Source organism: Pocillopora damicornis, chromosome 12 (assembly GCF_964200805.1).
Source record: "Pocillopora damicornis chromosome 12, jaPocDami1.2, whole genome shotgun sequence".
Lineage (NCBI taxonomy): Eukaryota > Metazoa > Cnidaria > Anthozoa > Scleractinia > Pocilloporidae > Pocillopora > Pocillopora damicornis.
The window spans coordinates 14,395,533-14,410,315 of NC_142681.1; the positions used below are offsets into that span (position 1 = coordinate 14,395,533).

At 41.4% G+C, this 14,783-nt stretch overlaps 2 protein-coding genes across 4 annotated transcripts in view; one reads left to right on the plus strand and one right to left on the minus strand.

Annotated features, from left to right (window-relative positions):
- The window catches only part of LOC113666241 (uncharacterized), a 27,656-nt gene extending 21,353 nt beyond the window's left edge, over positions 1–6,303 (plus strand). For both annotated transcript variants that reach the window (XM_089189052.1, XM_089189050.1), the window contains one exon: positions 839–6,303. In XM_089189052.1, coding sequence (XP_089045178.1) covers positions 839–6,009 — 5,171 coding nt within the window. In that variant the 3' untranslated portion in view covers positions 6,010–6,303. The remainder of the gene's footprint in view (positions 1–838) is intronic.
- On the minus strand, positions 6,057–14,764 carry LOC113666240 (SAGA-associated factor 29). Of its 2 annotated transcripts, none has more exons than XM_027181996.2 (12): positions 14,575–14,764; positions 13,509–13,584; positions 12,390–12,462; positions 12,223–12,287; positions 11,510–11,558; positions 10,867–10,953; positions 9,992–10,055; positions 9,826–9,908; positions 9,138–9,185; positions 8,668–8,761; positions 8,262–8,330; positions 6,057–7,086 (listed from the first exon to the last, which is right to left on the minus strand). In XM_027181996.2, exons 1-12 carry the CDS (start codon positions 14,713–14,715, stop codon positions 6,970–6,972), a joined length of 966 nt encoding a protein of 321 aa, XP_027037797.2. In that variant the 5' UTR covers positions 14,716–14,764; the 3' UTR covers positions 6,057–6,969. The 2 variants fall into 2 exon arrangements, with proteins under 2 accessions (XP_027037797.2, XP_027037798.2); XM_027181997.2 differs by lacking the exon at positions 14,575–14,764 and adding an exon at positions 14,047–14,330 and having other exon boundaries at positions 6,154–7,086.
- Positions 14,765–14,783: the final 19 nt, after the last annotated feature.

Sequence of the window (14,783 nt, forward strand, 5' to 3'; positions counted from 1 at the left end):
TGGTTGCTTAGCAATTTATCAGTCAAGTGTACTTACTGACGATAAGCATTACGTCAGAGGCCATTGCAGGATGTCCATTTCGAAAACCAGAAATCCTCCACACGCCAATAAAAACGCAGAAGCGTCCTGCGGAGTCTTAGGAGACTCAGCAAAATCATATCATGCGAATATCTTACAGTTGCCCGTGACAGACCTTAATTTATTCCACTGGACGGCAAATTCGATTTCAAGTCTTTTTTCTCAACTTAAAAGCGAAGTGCGAGGATCGAAGACTACTCCAACGGGCTTTTATTCTTTTCGCGGTGAGATTCTTTCGCCATTCCGCGACGAATTTCTTTGAATTCTTGCACTCTTCTCCTTTTTATTTTTTGTCATTCACAATCGGGGTTTAAATGCAGAAAGATACCACGAGCAACTGAAATCAGATGTTTACGCAATTGAAATTTAAGGACCACGACGTTTAGCCGCAGAAAACACTTTGTTAGTCATTTATAGTGACAAAGTATTATTGGCTATTCACACATCGGCGGGCCACAAAGTTCAGTTCTAACGCACGTTTTTCTTATTAATTCGTGTGCGTTTCAATATTTTATAAATTTTTTTTCCATTTTAGTTAAAATAGAGATGCATAATTTGGCATGATAAAAAAAATGTCCCAAAAATTGGCCCTCTAAGGTCTACGTTATCTTTAAGAGAGACGAACGATTTTGCCAGCAGGGACTTCAGTTTGTGCTCCTGAATGGAAGGGTTCCGAAGGTAGAGGTGCCTGGAGAGGAAGGCTTCACTTTAGTGCTGTAACATGTGATTCAATTCCTCAACCTTCTCATCTTTTCTTTAGGGCCAACATCGTCGGGAGATCACGTACCACCAGTGACGGAACCTGTGCGACCACAAAGTCTACCGCTGTCTTCCAGCAACCGCATCATTAGCCACACTGATTTACGACCTCAACAGAGTGCCACTCCACCAAGCAATTTTGCCATGCGCCCTCAAACCCTAAATCCCCCACCGCCTTTGATACAAGTGCCTTCTTCACGAGATAAAAAATATATCACGGCACACGAATTGTCAGCTGAAACGACTCGACCCAGGGAGGGGTTCGCACAAGGCGAAGCCTACCACGATCGTTATCGTAATGTTGGTCAGGAAACCTCTACTCTAAGAGATGTACCAAGACGCGCACACACTCCCGTCGATAATAGAGGCGGTGAAAGGGAGAAACGATCAGTTGTGGTAGAGACCGTTGACTTAACGAGCGAAAGAGAGGTTAGTAGTGCATCACTAGTACGCCCCACAGCGATATCACCCGCAGTTGCTCAAGGTTCATCATCTGCTCGTGCCCATCTGCAAGCCATGGCAAGGTATGCTTTAGCTGAGACAAGTAGTCCAGAAGTGACTGAAAAGATGGGGCATAAGAGAAAAGAAGAAACTTACCTTCCTCCGAGGCATCCTGACGTTAAACTTACCGCTTATGAGAAGAATGAAGCGATACGAAAGTATAAATTGGGTACCGTCTGCTTATCAGCACCACGCGAGGTACCTGTCGGAGGAGAATATTCTAGTCAAGCGTATGGGTTGATGCCAATGCCGGCTCTGCATCAGCCTCTCACCCACACCCACCCGCATCCAGCTGGCACCTCAACACCTCCACCATATGGTTATTCCTTCCACATGGGGCATCCAGTGGGAACTTTGCACCACCACCCAGAACACCGTTTCTTGGTTCCAGTTGGGGTACCTGTGCGTGAATTGCTCCCACATAGTGTGAATGGCGAGGATCTACCCAGTCACGTAAAGCTTAGTGGGGCATTTGCTCATCAATATCCTCAAGGAGCAGCATATTATCCAGCGAGTTTAAGGCCTGTGGTGCCAACATACCAGCCAATGTCTGTTTGTGGTCATCCATATTCTGTACCCTTGGGTGAGGAACGACGCGCTGTTCATCATCCACTTGAAGTGTCTGGCAGACGTCAAAATGAAATATCAGAGCAAGAATTGGCAAACCCTTTTGTTGTTAAACAGCAGAGGCATATGCATGCTCCTGGAATGCCGGAAAAAGTCGTGTCATCTGGTGAACCATCAACATTTCCCCTTTCCAGTCGCTCGCCAAAGGAATCTGCTCCACGTTCACATGCCCTTTCTCCTGAGATGAAACCAAAGACATCCGCTCATATTGAAGAAGCAAAAACTGTTTCGCCACCAACAAGTTCCTACCTATCGAGAATACCATCAAGGCCAGCCTCTGTTTCTGAGATGCGCAATCGAGCTGCTGTTATTCCAGAGCTAGGAGATACTGAGGGAAGCGTTAAAAAATTTCCTGATCCACAACCACTTGTGATTATGCCAACCAGTGAAGACTGTCAAAGGGAGAACAGTGCTAGACTTGCACAAGAGGAATTTGTTAAAGAAACGAAGGACCTCTCCAAAGAGGACAAAGAGGGATCTATGGTAGAATCTTCACAAATGGCTGCTTTTGCCACTTTGGTTGATGTTGCTGCGGCAGCTAGGAAAGTTGATGTTCCAGTAGCAGAACACTTGCCACAGAAAGAAGCCAGTGATGTACGAGTGTCGCCCCCTGTAAGGCAAGGTGGGCATACAGCAGCGTCACATACAAGAGTGAAATCACCACCAAGTCCCTCTAGAGCGTCACCTGGAGCTTCTACACCCCGGTATGGAATTACTACTGGGCTTGTTCCAAAACCTCCGCCTCTCATGCCCATCACTGGAATGAGACCTTTGCAAGAGGGAAGTAACTCCAGCACCACTCCAATCAGTGTCTCAATTGCAAGTCATGGAACTGGCATGGTATCGCGTAGTCCAAGCAAGCTTACATCACCTCCTGGAGCACGATCAGCAAGGGCTTCTGTGAGTCCCGATGGCCCTCCACCACTGATATCCCACACAGTTATTAGTCCTACTTCAAGTAGTCCGTCACAAGGAATGAGCTCAAAAGGACCACCTCCCTTGATTAAAGGCATTGTCTCACCCGTTGCCATGGATCTGAGAAGTCCAGAAAATGTTGACAATTCAAGGAAGACCACATCCAATCAAGACAGCGTCGTTGCTCTTCAGCGTTCAGATCAGGAGCCCGCTCAGTTAGATAGACCATTTATAAGAAGTGTTCAAAATATGGAACCTGACTTTCAACGAAAGGTTGGTCAACATCTTCAGGAATCGCCACAAACCTCGTCACATCAGATTGATGACAAAAGCGCCAAGAGGCCTTCCTCGTTGCCACAGTCAGCTCGGCTGCCCCAAGTAAGAACGATATTTGAAACAATCAATTACGTTGACTCTACTCATGCTGAATTGCGACATCCATCTAGACTTCACATGAATCCATCCCAACCTCCCTTCGTTGGGATGTACAGAGAGGAGGATTTCTCACCAGTAACACGACCATCAAATGAAGTGTTTACAGAGATCACCCAACGAGAAGGCCGTTACGCGGATGAGATGCCAAAATCATGGACAAGGAAGGAAACAGAGAGCGAAGAAAATGTGCAACCACCTCTGCAATCCGATCAGTCATTCTTAAGACAGTACCCAGCAGAAAACGTAGATCAAAGGGGCAAAGAATCCTGGCAAGCAATTTCAAAAAAGTTTCCGTCTCATCAAAAATCACAATCTGTATCGAGCGATGAAGATTCTGCTCCACCACAGCGTGGGCCTTCTACGCACGCACCAATCTCCCATGGGTCTGGTAGCGAGACGGAAGAGGGTGATGAAGGTGACATGGAGACTGAAGATGGGGTGCCTCCAGTACATCCCCGCATATTGGCACTGACGAGGAGGAGTTCCCAGGGTCATTCCCAGTCCCCGTATTACGAACCGAGTGACAGTGAAACTTTATCTGCTGAGGAGTCAGAGAATCTACCCGAGAGTAGTGATGAGATGCTTTTGAGTTCAACAATGACGCCATGTACTCAATCCTATGGTAGCTCCGAGGTTGACAAACCTGGCAATCACGAAAGCTTCTATGATGACAAAAATAAACCTGATACTAACCACACCTCTACTACTTCATCTGTCTGTAACCCCAGTGCGTCAGGAGTCTCCTCGGTTGAAGAAGATGTACAAATCGATGAATCAGTATCAGACTGCGACGAAAGACAGGGAAGTGTTGCTCCTGAGGATGTTGTTACAAGTACAAAATCTCTCAGTGAAGAGTTGCTTGACGTTAAAGGTGAGGATTCATCCTCAGATTCCCCAACTGCTTCGAGCTCAGTTGTAGCGGCTGCAAAACATCTCCCAAGCTCAGATCCTGGTGCAGAGGAAGAAGAAACAAATGTTGGTTCAAGTCAAGAGTTTCATGGAGAATCTGATGCATATGAACATGAAAATTGTTATCCTTCACAAAGCTCTCCTTCACCCATTATGGAAGTTAATTCCCTGGTGGAATTGCGTGAACAGGCATCGAGCGGCATAAACAAGTATAACACTGTAACAGTAGAATGCAGTGAAGATGTCCAAGTGGGTAGCAGTGAAACAGATAGAGGTACAGATGTATCGCAGTTCGAATCGTCAGAACCACAAACCTCGCAAGAAATACCAGATAGTTCAGCTAATCTTGAAAATAGACCTGATAGAGGCAAGGTCTCACCTTCGGAAAAGAATGATAATATTGAAGATGATGGTATTACTATAGTGCCGGATGAAAACGCATTGACCACTGTACAGCCTGGGTTAACGCAACCTAGTGAAGTAACTTCCGTGTTGACTGATGAACAATCTGTATCACCGTCGGAAAGAGGTGAAGGTAACTATATATGTCAAAGTGCTCCTGAAACAGAAAATAATAACGTCGCGTCCACTTTATCCGACCAAGAAAACGAAGAATATGAATTGAACGAAGAAACAAGGGAAGCAGATGCATTACAAAACTCTCCCCAAGCTGAACATGGATTTCTGGTGGACCCTGACACTTACAGCTCCCCTTCAGATACCAACCATCCGGAAATCAGTTCGGCAATAGACTGTGTGTCTGATGATAATGAGCAGGTGTCTTACCCGACTTTTGTTGAGGCGTTTGTTCCACTGCCGGGAGAGGTAGCTTCACCGGATGTCAGATCTGGAGGCTCCACTCGAGTACCTTCTGATGAGGGCTCAGTCTGTGATGAAGTACCAGCTGACAAAGAAGTGGAGAACACAGAGCAGACATTGTTACTAAAAGTAGAGCCATTAAACGTTTTAAGTCCAAACGAAGAAGCTAATCACACGGACGATACACTCTCAGAAGGAGAGATTCCACCCTCACAAGAGAGCAGTCAGTCTGAAGACGAACCTTTGCCTTCAGAAGGCAAACCTTTGGGTAGCAAAGCTACTTCCCTCCTCCACGATGATCCCATCACTACACCTCAGTCCACCAAGCATCCGGAGACAACACCTCAAATGTCCGATTGTGTTCAACTTCCCTCTCATAGCAAGGAATCTGAGGACGATGATCAGTTATCCGAAGGGGAGATCCGGGAGTCCGAGGACGAACCAACCACGGAATCTTACGAAGAGTCATCCTCGTCAAATGCAAATCTGGTCACTAGCTCAATGTTAGGGAGGGATGGTGACACTTGTCCAGTTCCAGATAGGGTGTCGTCGAGTAAAGAAGCTACCACACGAACCGAGTGTTACATCAATATGATCCCCATTTCTCCTGCGCCACCCGAATCACCCAGTCACCCATCAAGAGGAGACCGCGCATCACCACTTCCACCATGGCCATTTACCGAAAGTCACCACCCGTCGGTAGTTCCTTTAGCAGCTCGTATGACTTTCCCTTATTCTTCCTTATCACTCAATGTGGGTTCTGCATCTAGCAGTGCTCGTTCTTCGCCGGTACCCCATTCGTTTGCGGTCAATTTGGCCCCAGGCTCGAGCCCTAGCAGCTCGTCATTGTTGTCAAGGCCACAGGAACCAGCCCCTCTCCTTTCAGATAGTTATGAACCGTTAAGTGATGATGAAGTTGAGGAGATGGGCGATAATTCAACCATGAGGGATGAACAGGATTTATAGATATGTTACGGGGACACTCAACTTTGTGCCACAATGAAGTGGCCCAATTTTGTTATTTAAAAATTAACAAATAATTGTATTATCTCTGAAGTGTTGTTCTCGGAGCCCTGTTTATCGCTGAACTTTTAAATGTTAAAAATACGGTTTTCGTCTCTCTTGTTGATATTTAACTGTATATTTTATCGTAGCTGATAGGTGTAAAATAAAGATTAGTTTAAAAGTATTGATTAAATTACAACAAACTGTGCTACTTTCTAAAATAAATACAAGCGTGAAAAGTCACTTGACACTTAATGGTAAACTGCTCCTATACTAAGTGCATTATTTAACCCTTTCAATTTTTTTTTTAGTTTTAATCTCACGTACAATAAAAAGTAAAAATGTTAATCCATTTCTAGTTAGAACCTCTGGGTTCCATTTATGTCGGTCGACAACAAAATGGTACTTTTTTCCTTTTGCAACACCTTTGAACTCTTGCAACAAATCTACTTAGTTGGTTTGTGGTATCAGCAGGTAGATGTAAACGAGACTTCTCTAGGCCGTATCGATTCACTTATCATGCCCTCTCATCAATATGTATACTCTCTTTACTGCTCCATATGCATTTTTTATGATTCTTACAAGGAGAATTTGTTTGACAATTACGTGCTTCTTTTGTTGGTGATCATTTCGTTTACTCTCATGATCTTAACGTTTGATTCACCACTGGTGGTGTGGGAAGAAATTAGAAGCTAGTCACCCTTTAGGGGCCGAAGGGTTAGTTGCTTTGGAAAAGCTCTTGAACAGGAAGAATTAAAATTCTTAAGTCCTTAGATCAAAGCCGGCTTAGCACAAGACGGAAAACCTAAGATAAGAGAGAAGCTAGTAACCTTTCAAAAGCGCCATTTTTTAGGGCACAAAGGATACCCCAATGTTTAAGAGCAGAGTGTTTCTGTAAATTTTTACAATATGTTCTTAACGTTATCTTTTCTTCGTCTCTTTGGAGGCCACGACGTATCGCTGTGGCACATTTAGTGGAGGAGCGAAGCCATCAGCGTAAGAAGTATCTTCAAACGACACGGAGTAGTCATCTTGAGGCTGCAATGAGAATTACAAAATATAAACGCCTTTCGATATAATTTGTATATTAGTGGCTCGCGGAGCAAGACACACCCGTAGACATACATCCGTTTTTAGTACAAATTTCGTCTGTAAATCAATTCGAATAATTTTTGTCGGGAATACCAACATTCTTTCTGAAGAGTAATATTCGCGCCTTTTGAGTCGGAAAGGTCAGATATTTATCAAGCCTAGGCCACAGAGGTGCGTATCAACACATGAGTAGGCTTCTCCCGATGGTGCTCGGCAAGTTTTGAGAAACTTTTGGCGTTTGGAGCAACTTTTTGCGGTTCTAGCAACCTCGAGCAATTTTTCCCCTCGGAGAAATTTCAGAATTAGAGCATATATCAAGCACGATTAAGTCAACGATTTCATTAAAAAAACCTCAATTTATGGAAATTTCTTGGATGTTTGGCAGGTAGTCAGCTAACACGACGTCCGAAATTGGCTGTTTTAGTTAATTTACTTTCCATGAAAGGAAACGGATGGTGAAAAGCCGCCCTTATTTGCGAGCAACTCTTTAAAGCGAAGTTAACTATTGCAAAGAACGAAAACTAAACTTTCATTAACGTTTATATAGAAATATCAGTAACTTTAGGGGGCATCTTTTGAAATTCAGGTAGCGAAAGTTTTGGATTTTTGGCAATTGTTAAGCTCCTTGGGCAACTTTTCAGCATCTTACAAGCACAATCGGGACAAGCCTACACATGATCGTTCAACAAGAGGGATTTTACGAATGAGCTTGTTTCCAAAAGGGCTTATTAGTGACCAAGCTTTCTTCAACCTTTGAACATGTCCTCTATGGTGATCATTCGGTCGACAATCAGTCGGCAGTCGGTCGGTGTATCGGTCGACTGTCGGTTGATAGTCACTTCGCAGTCGGTCGATATATTTTGGTCAATTTTCGGTCGATCGTCTGTCGACAGGCGGCTGATATACATTGGTCGACTGTTGGCCAATTTGTATCTGTCAACTGTCAGCCGATGGTCAGTCGAAAGTCGGTAGATATTAAGGTCAACTGTCAATCAATAGTCTGTCAGCAGTTGGTCGATACATCGGTCGACTCTCGGTTACCCTTACTTATTGAACTTCTCTAGTAAGTAACAATTTACCATTTACACATTTAAGACTGAGCCCGGAGGTACCCCACTTACCCTTGAAGGAGGCTCATGAATTACGGCTTTGTAAAAACATGTGGTTTGTGGGTATAGCGCCATCACAATCTAAGGGGATAAAAAAACCAACACGATCAACAAGTTAATATCTTACTCATGTAGTCAATGTAGTGAAGCTTTACTGCGCACAGAGTATTTACTAGGGGTGCTCTGTTTGTTTGTTTGTTTGTTTGTTTTTCTTTCTTTTTTCGCTCCCTATCGGCTGTCACGTACGTTTTGAGCTCGTCTGCTCTCGAATAAAAACGAAACAAACAACCCCTATCTCGCAAGCTAGCCTAGAGTGAGGAATTTTGAGCATAAGTTCAAAAAATTTCGGCGAGGTTTTGGCACTCACACATTACATTCCCTAACATGCAGATCCAAGGAATATAATTGGTTAATATACCTGATCTGCTTGAAACAGAGCTTGAGGGTGGGTTACTGGGTTTGCCTTCATCTTGGGCAGCGGTATCACACGTCTTCGGCTCAGATGATGACGTCTGCAACGAACAGTACTATTAATGAAATATTAAAAGCATTTGCCGTGTTAACATAGTGTCAGCTTCTTACTGGGACACGGGTTGTCTTAATCCTTCACACCCTGTCATCAGTATGCAAATTCTCGATACTTTTCTCCATACAATTCCTCAGGTGCAGACAAGGAGAATTTGTTTGACAATCTAGAGCCTCTTTAGTTGGTGATCATTTCCTTTATTCTCGTGAATTTCATGTTTGATTCAGAGGTGATATTGTAAGGAGAATTAAGATGCAAGTCTCTCGTAGGGATGAAAGGTTAACAAGGAGAGAGGTATCATGCAGCATAGAAATTCTGCTGAACGGAACCCTTGCAGACAAATAGAAGTCGCTTTCACTTACTCCTTCCCGTTTCTCCCAGCTTCTTCGTCGATATCGTCAACATCGTATCTTAAAAGCAGAGTCAAGATAAATGCAGAAACACAAAAACGTAAAAAAGAAACCCAAATCCGAGGAATACTGAATGCTTTTCCAATCTCAATAGCCAATCACGGTACCGAAAGAATGATGTCATTTTGCCGCGGAGAAAGTGCAGCTTAAGTCAATTCTTTAGGTCAGAATTAACCTGCAAATGATGCAAGCGCGAACGCGGGTTGAACGCAAGGTAAACGCGAAGTGCGAGTCATGTGCGAGGGGAGGAGCCCGAATAAATTTTTCGCGCCCCCCACTCGAGAGTGACTTGGGCTTGCCTTTGCTTTTCCGAACAACGCAAAAACATGCGCCTATTCTGCAGGCTAAATCAGAATTCTCACTGAAAAATCTCATCTGTTTCAAACACAGATTTTCATCAAGAACCTTTAAATCTCCAGCCTTTTCAGTCTTTTTACTGATCACTCATGAAGACATTGTTTAAGTAAAACTAGAATATCGATCATTAACAACAACTAGGATTTGTCCATACGTTGTTCGCATGTATCTTTTCTTCTGCTCATCATAATTGACAAGCAAATAGTAAGGTACAAGTAAATATACAATGCTGAATGATGCAAAGTACTTCTCCAGCATAATTTTATAGAATGCCAAAGGATACTTGTTTGACGAAGGATTAAATGACACTATTTCCGCCAAGATCAACTGTTCTTCGCCGTCAGGTGTGCGCACACGTGCAGCAACCTAAAACATTAAAAAAAAATTTGGATTTAGAGAGATGAGTGAGGAATAATTTTGAAATAATGAGACACTCTTTGCCAACTTACATGATCTCCTTGCTGGGCAACATAATTAGGTTCTGCTTGAATGCATCCACAAAGAGGAGGGGGCCTGGAGGAAAATACAAGAGGCATTAAATTCAATAATACTTTTAAAAGAGAAAGATGGAGAATTAAACAGTGTTTACAACTGATCCACTCCTAGCATATGAAATATATTTCCCATATTTTAGAAATAGGAGTTAAAGCAGTCCTGACTAGTTTTGCAGTGGTCGTTTCCAAGAGCTCCACTGATCCAATCAGCTTTGACAAATGTCTGGAATGAGAGCATATAGCTAGCAGAGGTATTAGTAAGTTTGTCAATTAGCAGCTTTCTGACTGTAAATATATGAAGATTATTATATGATCTGCGGTTTTTTAAGAACTTAATTTGAAAGCATTCTCAGCAGTAATGAACACTACTTAAGCAGCAGTGAAAATAAGGCCTGAAAAAAAAATCAAACCTGTACTGGATTTGAACCCATGATCTCTGCAATACTGGTGGAATGCTCAACCAACTGAGCTAACAAGCCAACTGGGAGCTGGTCACTATGTTCCACATAAACCCATGATGAATAAATAATTGTGAATATATGAAAATCATATATGTGAACTGTGGATAAAGATGTCAATATGAAAGCGATCTTTGCAGTAATGAACACCACTTGAGCAGTAGTGAAAATAAGGCAAGAAAAATTCAGGCCTGTACAGAACTCATGACCTCTGCAACACTGGTGGAGTGCTCTACTAATAGTTACAGAGGAAGTAAATGGATTTTAAAGTAATCCCTATCTGGTTGAGGCAATTTGTCATTCATGAGGGTTGTAGCCCTTGGATACTCCAGGCAGCTATCTTCAATTACACAAGGTAACAGGTTAACCTACGTTTCAGAGGCTTTCCCCATCCACATTGGTAACTGCAAAGCAGCCTGCTGTAACATTGTCATGAGCACTCCTCTTCTCATCACTTTTCTACAGAAAATAAGTGAAACAGATCCTCAGATGACAATCAGTCACAAATCACTTTTTTTAAAATATTAATCTTGTACAAATCACATACCATGTTTCATTTATTAAGGCCATACCTTAGCAATTATCATTTATTAATAATCAGTTGACTTAACAGTCTCCATATTTCTACAAAACTATAAAAGGAAATTGTTAACAGAAGAACAGATAGCACAATCTTTCTCTCCTTTTGGTGAGAAAATCAGCTTCTCCCTTCCCTAGCTTGCTCTATGTTTGCAAAAATTTCAATATCACTGCCTATTCATGATCTGAGTACCTTAGCAAATTGGCAGAGATGGAAATACATGTATATAGAATTTGAATTGAAAGGTTATTATTATCATTGTTTAATATCGTTGTTAATTTTTTAATCAGTATCCATAGTTTTCTCCATTACCAAGTGTGTTTTAGGACAGCAAAACTCAAAAGAAAGATCACAATAAATTAACTTTGGATAACTAAATTTTAGATCCTACTTAAATAAGCAAATGGATTTGTGAATGGCAATACATGTAATCACCTTGGTTCCCCTGTTTCCTGATTTCCAAGTCGACTGCTACTACCACGCACTAAAATAAATTGACAATCATTACAAATCAGTTATTTGGCTGCTTATGGATTTCAGGTGGGTCATATCCTGTGAGAAAAATCACTTTGAAGCAGCACTTCAGTATAAACCCTTAACACCCTATCATCACTATGCATATTCTCAATACTGTTCTTCATACATTTGCTGAGATGTTGATAAGGAGAACTTGCCTAACAATCAAGAGCGTCTTCATTCATTATTCGCATGATCTTAATGCATGATTCAGGGGTTAAACTGTAAGGAGAAATTAGATGCTAGTCACTCTTGAGGGTACAGGGTTAGGGATATGGTAGACCTTAGCAGGTGTCCTTGGTAAAAAAAAAATGCTTTATGCACTATTTGATGCACAACCACCAAAAAACATATTAGATGGAAAGGTTATGAAATGCACTAGCCAGCTACATTTGTTTAAATTTGTTCTGCTTGATCTAATTGCAAATCCACTGAGACACAACAAATCAAGAGAGACTACTTCTCTTTAAGCAAATTAATTGGGTTTCAAATCTGACCACACTCATAAAACTTCTGCACAGTTTCAATCATACACATTAATTTTCCAGATAGCAGATACCCACACTGGGTTTTCTTGGTTTTAAAAGATGCCTTGGGGCTAGAAGTAAATAATGAAAAGATATTTATCTCACCAATCCTTCTATCATTTCTCAGTGCCTTAATGCTGGCTATTTTGTCCAAAGCCTTTTTGATTATCCTGAAAGTAAAAAAAAGGTTCAAGGTCTCTGAGAGAAGTAAGTTTATGTAAGGAAATTGTACCCCTAAAATTCTTTGACACATGATATTAGAAATCACTCACTCCACTTCTGTCTCTGCATCTGTTCCTGCTGTTTTGTACAAGCCTCGTAGCTTAGATTTAAAGTAAGATGATACTACAGAAAAGAGACAATCACCATTAAGAAATATTTGCAGTTTCAAAGACACAATGATTTCAAACAGGAGGATTGGACTGTACATGTGAAACAAATCACAACCAGTTTGTCTTATGACCCTTTCACATTAATTTATAACATAGCTGGTAAATTTGTCTACTCAAATTCTATTGCACGAGTGTGCTTCGTATTCCTATTGTGCACGCTCATGATGTCAGCAAACAAATCCCTTGAGGAAAAAATTTTCTATCGGGTTGAAAATGTTATAAAACAATTGGTTCATACGTCAGCTGTGAGTTCATCAATATATGAAGCACTTGGGAAGTTTGGAGAGCACTCAAGAAGCTAGAGTTGCTCGAGGCTACGCCTCAGCAAGTCTTACGCATATTTCATGCTCTCCAAACTTCCTGTGTGCTTCATATCTCGATGAACGCACGCTAAAGTATGAACCAATTGTTAATTAAAAGCACTCCCTACAGATACTAAATGCTTGATTAGGGGGTGTAAGGAGGACTCCTATGGAATGCTGAACTCCTATTGAAAGGTTCCTGAAGAGGGTAGTTTCAAGGGCATAAGCTATCTCATCACTTAAATACTGGACTACAAGCCACCCATCATTCCCAGTTTGTTGTACTCCGCAAACCAACAGAAATCAACAAAAAAATTAAGTTGGTGTCAAACCAACTCTGTAAGTACAGCAAAGAAGTCAAGATTAACATCATCAGAATATCCTATTCCAGCCATCAAAAGTATTTTAACAGCATTGTTGTGAATCTATTATTCTCTGACTTTTCATAAGCTTTATGGTGGGCTCTCTCCACCAGGGAAGTTTTCCCGATGAGTTCAATTTTTCTTGGTTCAGTATAAATTCTCATGACTTTTCTTGACCTTGAGGAACCTTCTCTATCCAAAAATACTTCTTTACAACCTCAGTTGATAAAACTACCTAACTCCTCACAATGTACATCAAGCTTAGAGCCTTGCACTTGCTAAGGTTCTCACTAGATTTTCAGGAGGTAGGGCTTTTTCATTATACTTTGACAAACCTTTAACTTCTGTCTTCATCTTCTCATGAGTTTTTGCAATGGTGGATAGGTTTTGCTCACTTTGTGTTCTTTGCTCCTAAGAGAGGACAGAACATGCATTGATTGAAATCATCAATAAGTTAAGGAGATAATCGGTACGTTTACATCAACCTTCACACCCCTAACATTAGCATTACCCTTCACACAGTTCTCTTAATTTATATTTACTATGGTGCAGACAAAGTGCAAGGCAAGGAAAATTTAATTGACAATCAGGAGCTTCTAAAGAAGGTTATAATTCAAAGGTGATACCATAGGAAAAATATTGAAGGAAGTCACTTTAATGGGTTAAAAGGTTGAGTAACAGTGTAATTTAACACTCAACAAAGACAATTTAAGGTGGTTCTGAGACTAAATTGCAGATTTTAAAACCTTGCCAGGGAGATAAAGTGTGATCAGCTAGGTAACCATAATGTGATAAAAAACAAACAACAACAATAACAACGATGAGGGGTTACCTAAGTTGTTTTTGATTCACCCACAAGCATAAAAAGCTTACATTGATCCTTATTGCCCAGTGATTAACAATAACCTTCTCCCTAAAATATCCATACATTCTCCAGCAAACAGGTAACAAGAACACCCAAACTTATCAAGGAGTTGTTATCTTTATCACATGCCAGATTCTCATAACCAATCTGCAGGGAAATGTGTAGAAGGCAGAAGGGAGAATTAACAATCAGATCTTGGAAGTTAAAGGGTTAGGGATAATATGTAGCATAACTGTGCTACTGTTCAATACCCTTTAGAGGACACGAAGGAAAAGTGCGGTACTGTTGATCCAACAAAACTATTTTCTCACTCTCCCCAGGCCTTTTCAATAAACTAAACATGGACGCCTGTGTAAATATATCGATCAAAACGTAACAGTACTCTTGAAGATTTAATTTAAAACTAGCCAATATTTTAAGTAATTAAATGCATCTTAAGATCCTCTAGCGACATCTAGAATAAAAATTTCATAATTTTTGTCGTAAATTATTCGCTGAATCGTAATCAGAAGTGTTTTAATAAGACAGATTTATACCTGGATTTGTAGCACAAGAGCGTGAAGTTCCTTGAGTAGAGAAGGAACTGTGTTACCGTTATTACTGGTGTTTGAAGAACCAGTTGCTAAGCTGCTGGCCTGACCCGCTGATGATGAGGTTGGATTTCTCGACCTTCTCATACTGCTTATCAAACAACACACACAAACTCAACTTTGGACTCGTGACATCGGCAGAAGTCGGACAGTGT

Coding starts and splice junctions, on each gene's coding strand:
- LOC113666240 (XM_027181996.2), bottom strand. CDS start 14,715: ATGAGAAGGTCGAGAAATCCAACCTCATCATCAGCGGGTCAGGCCAGC. Junction 10,056..10,866: donor ATGGGGAAAGCCTCTGAAAC/GTAGGTTAACCT, acceptor ATTTTCCTCCAG/GCCCCCTCCTCTTTGTGGAT. Junction 8,331..8,667: donor CTCTGTTTCAAGCAGATCAG/GTATATTAACCA, acceptor TTATCCCCTTAG/ATTGTGATGGCGCTATACCC.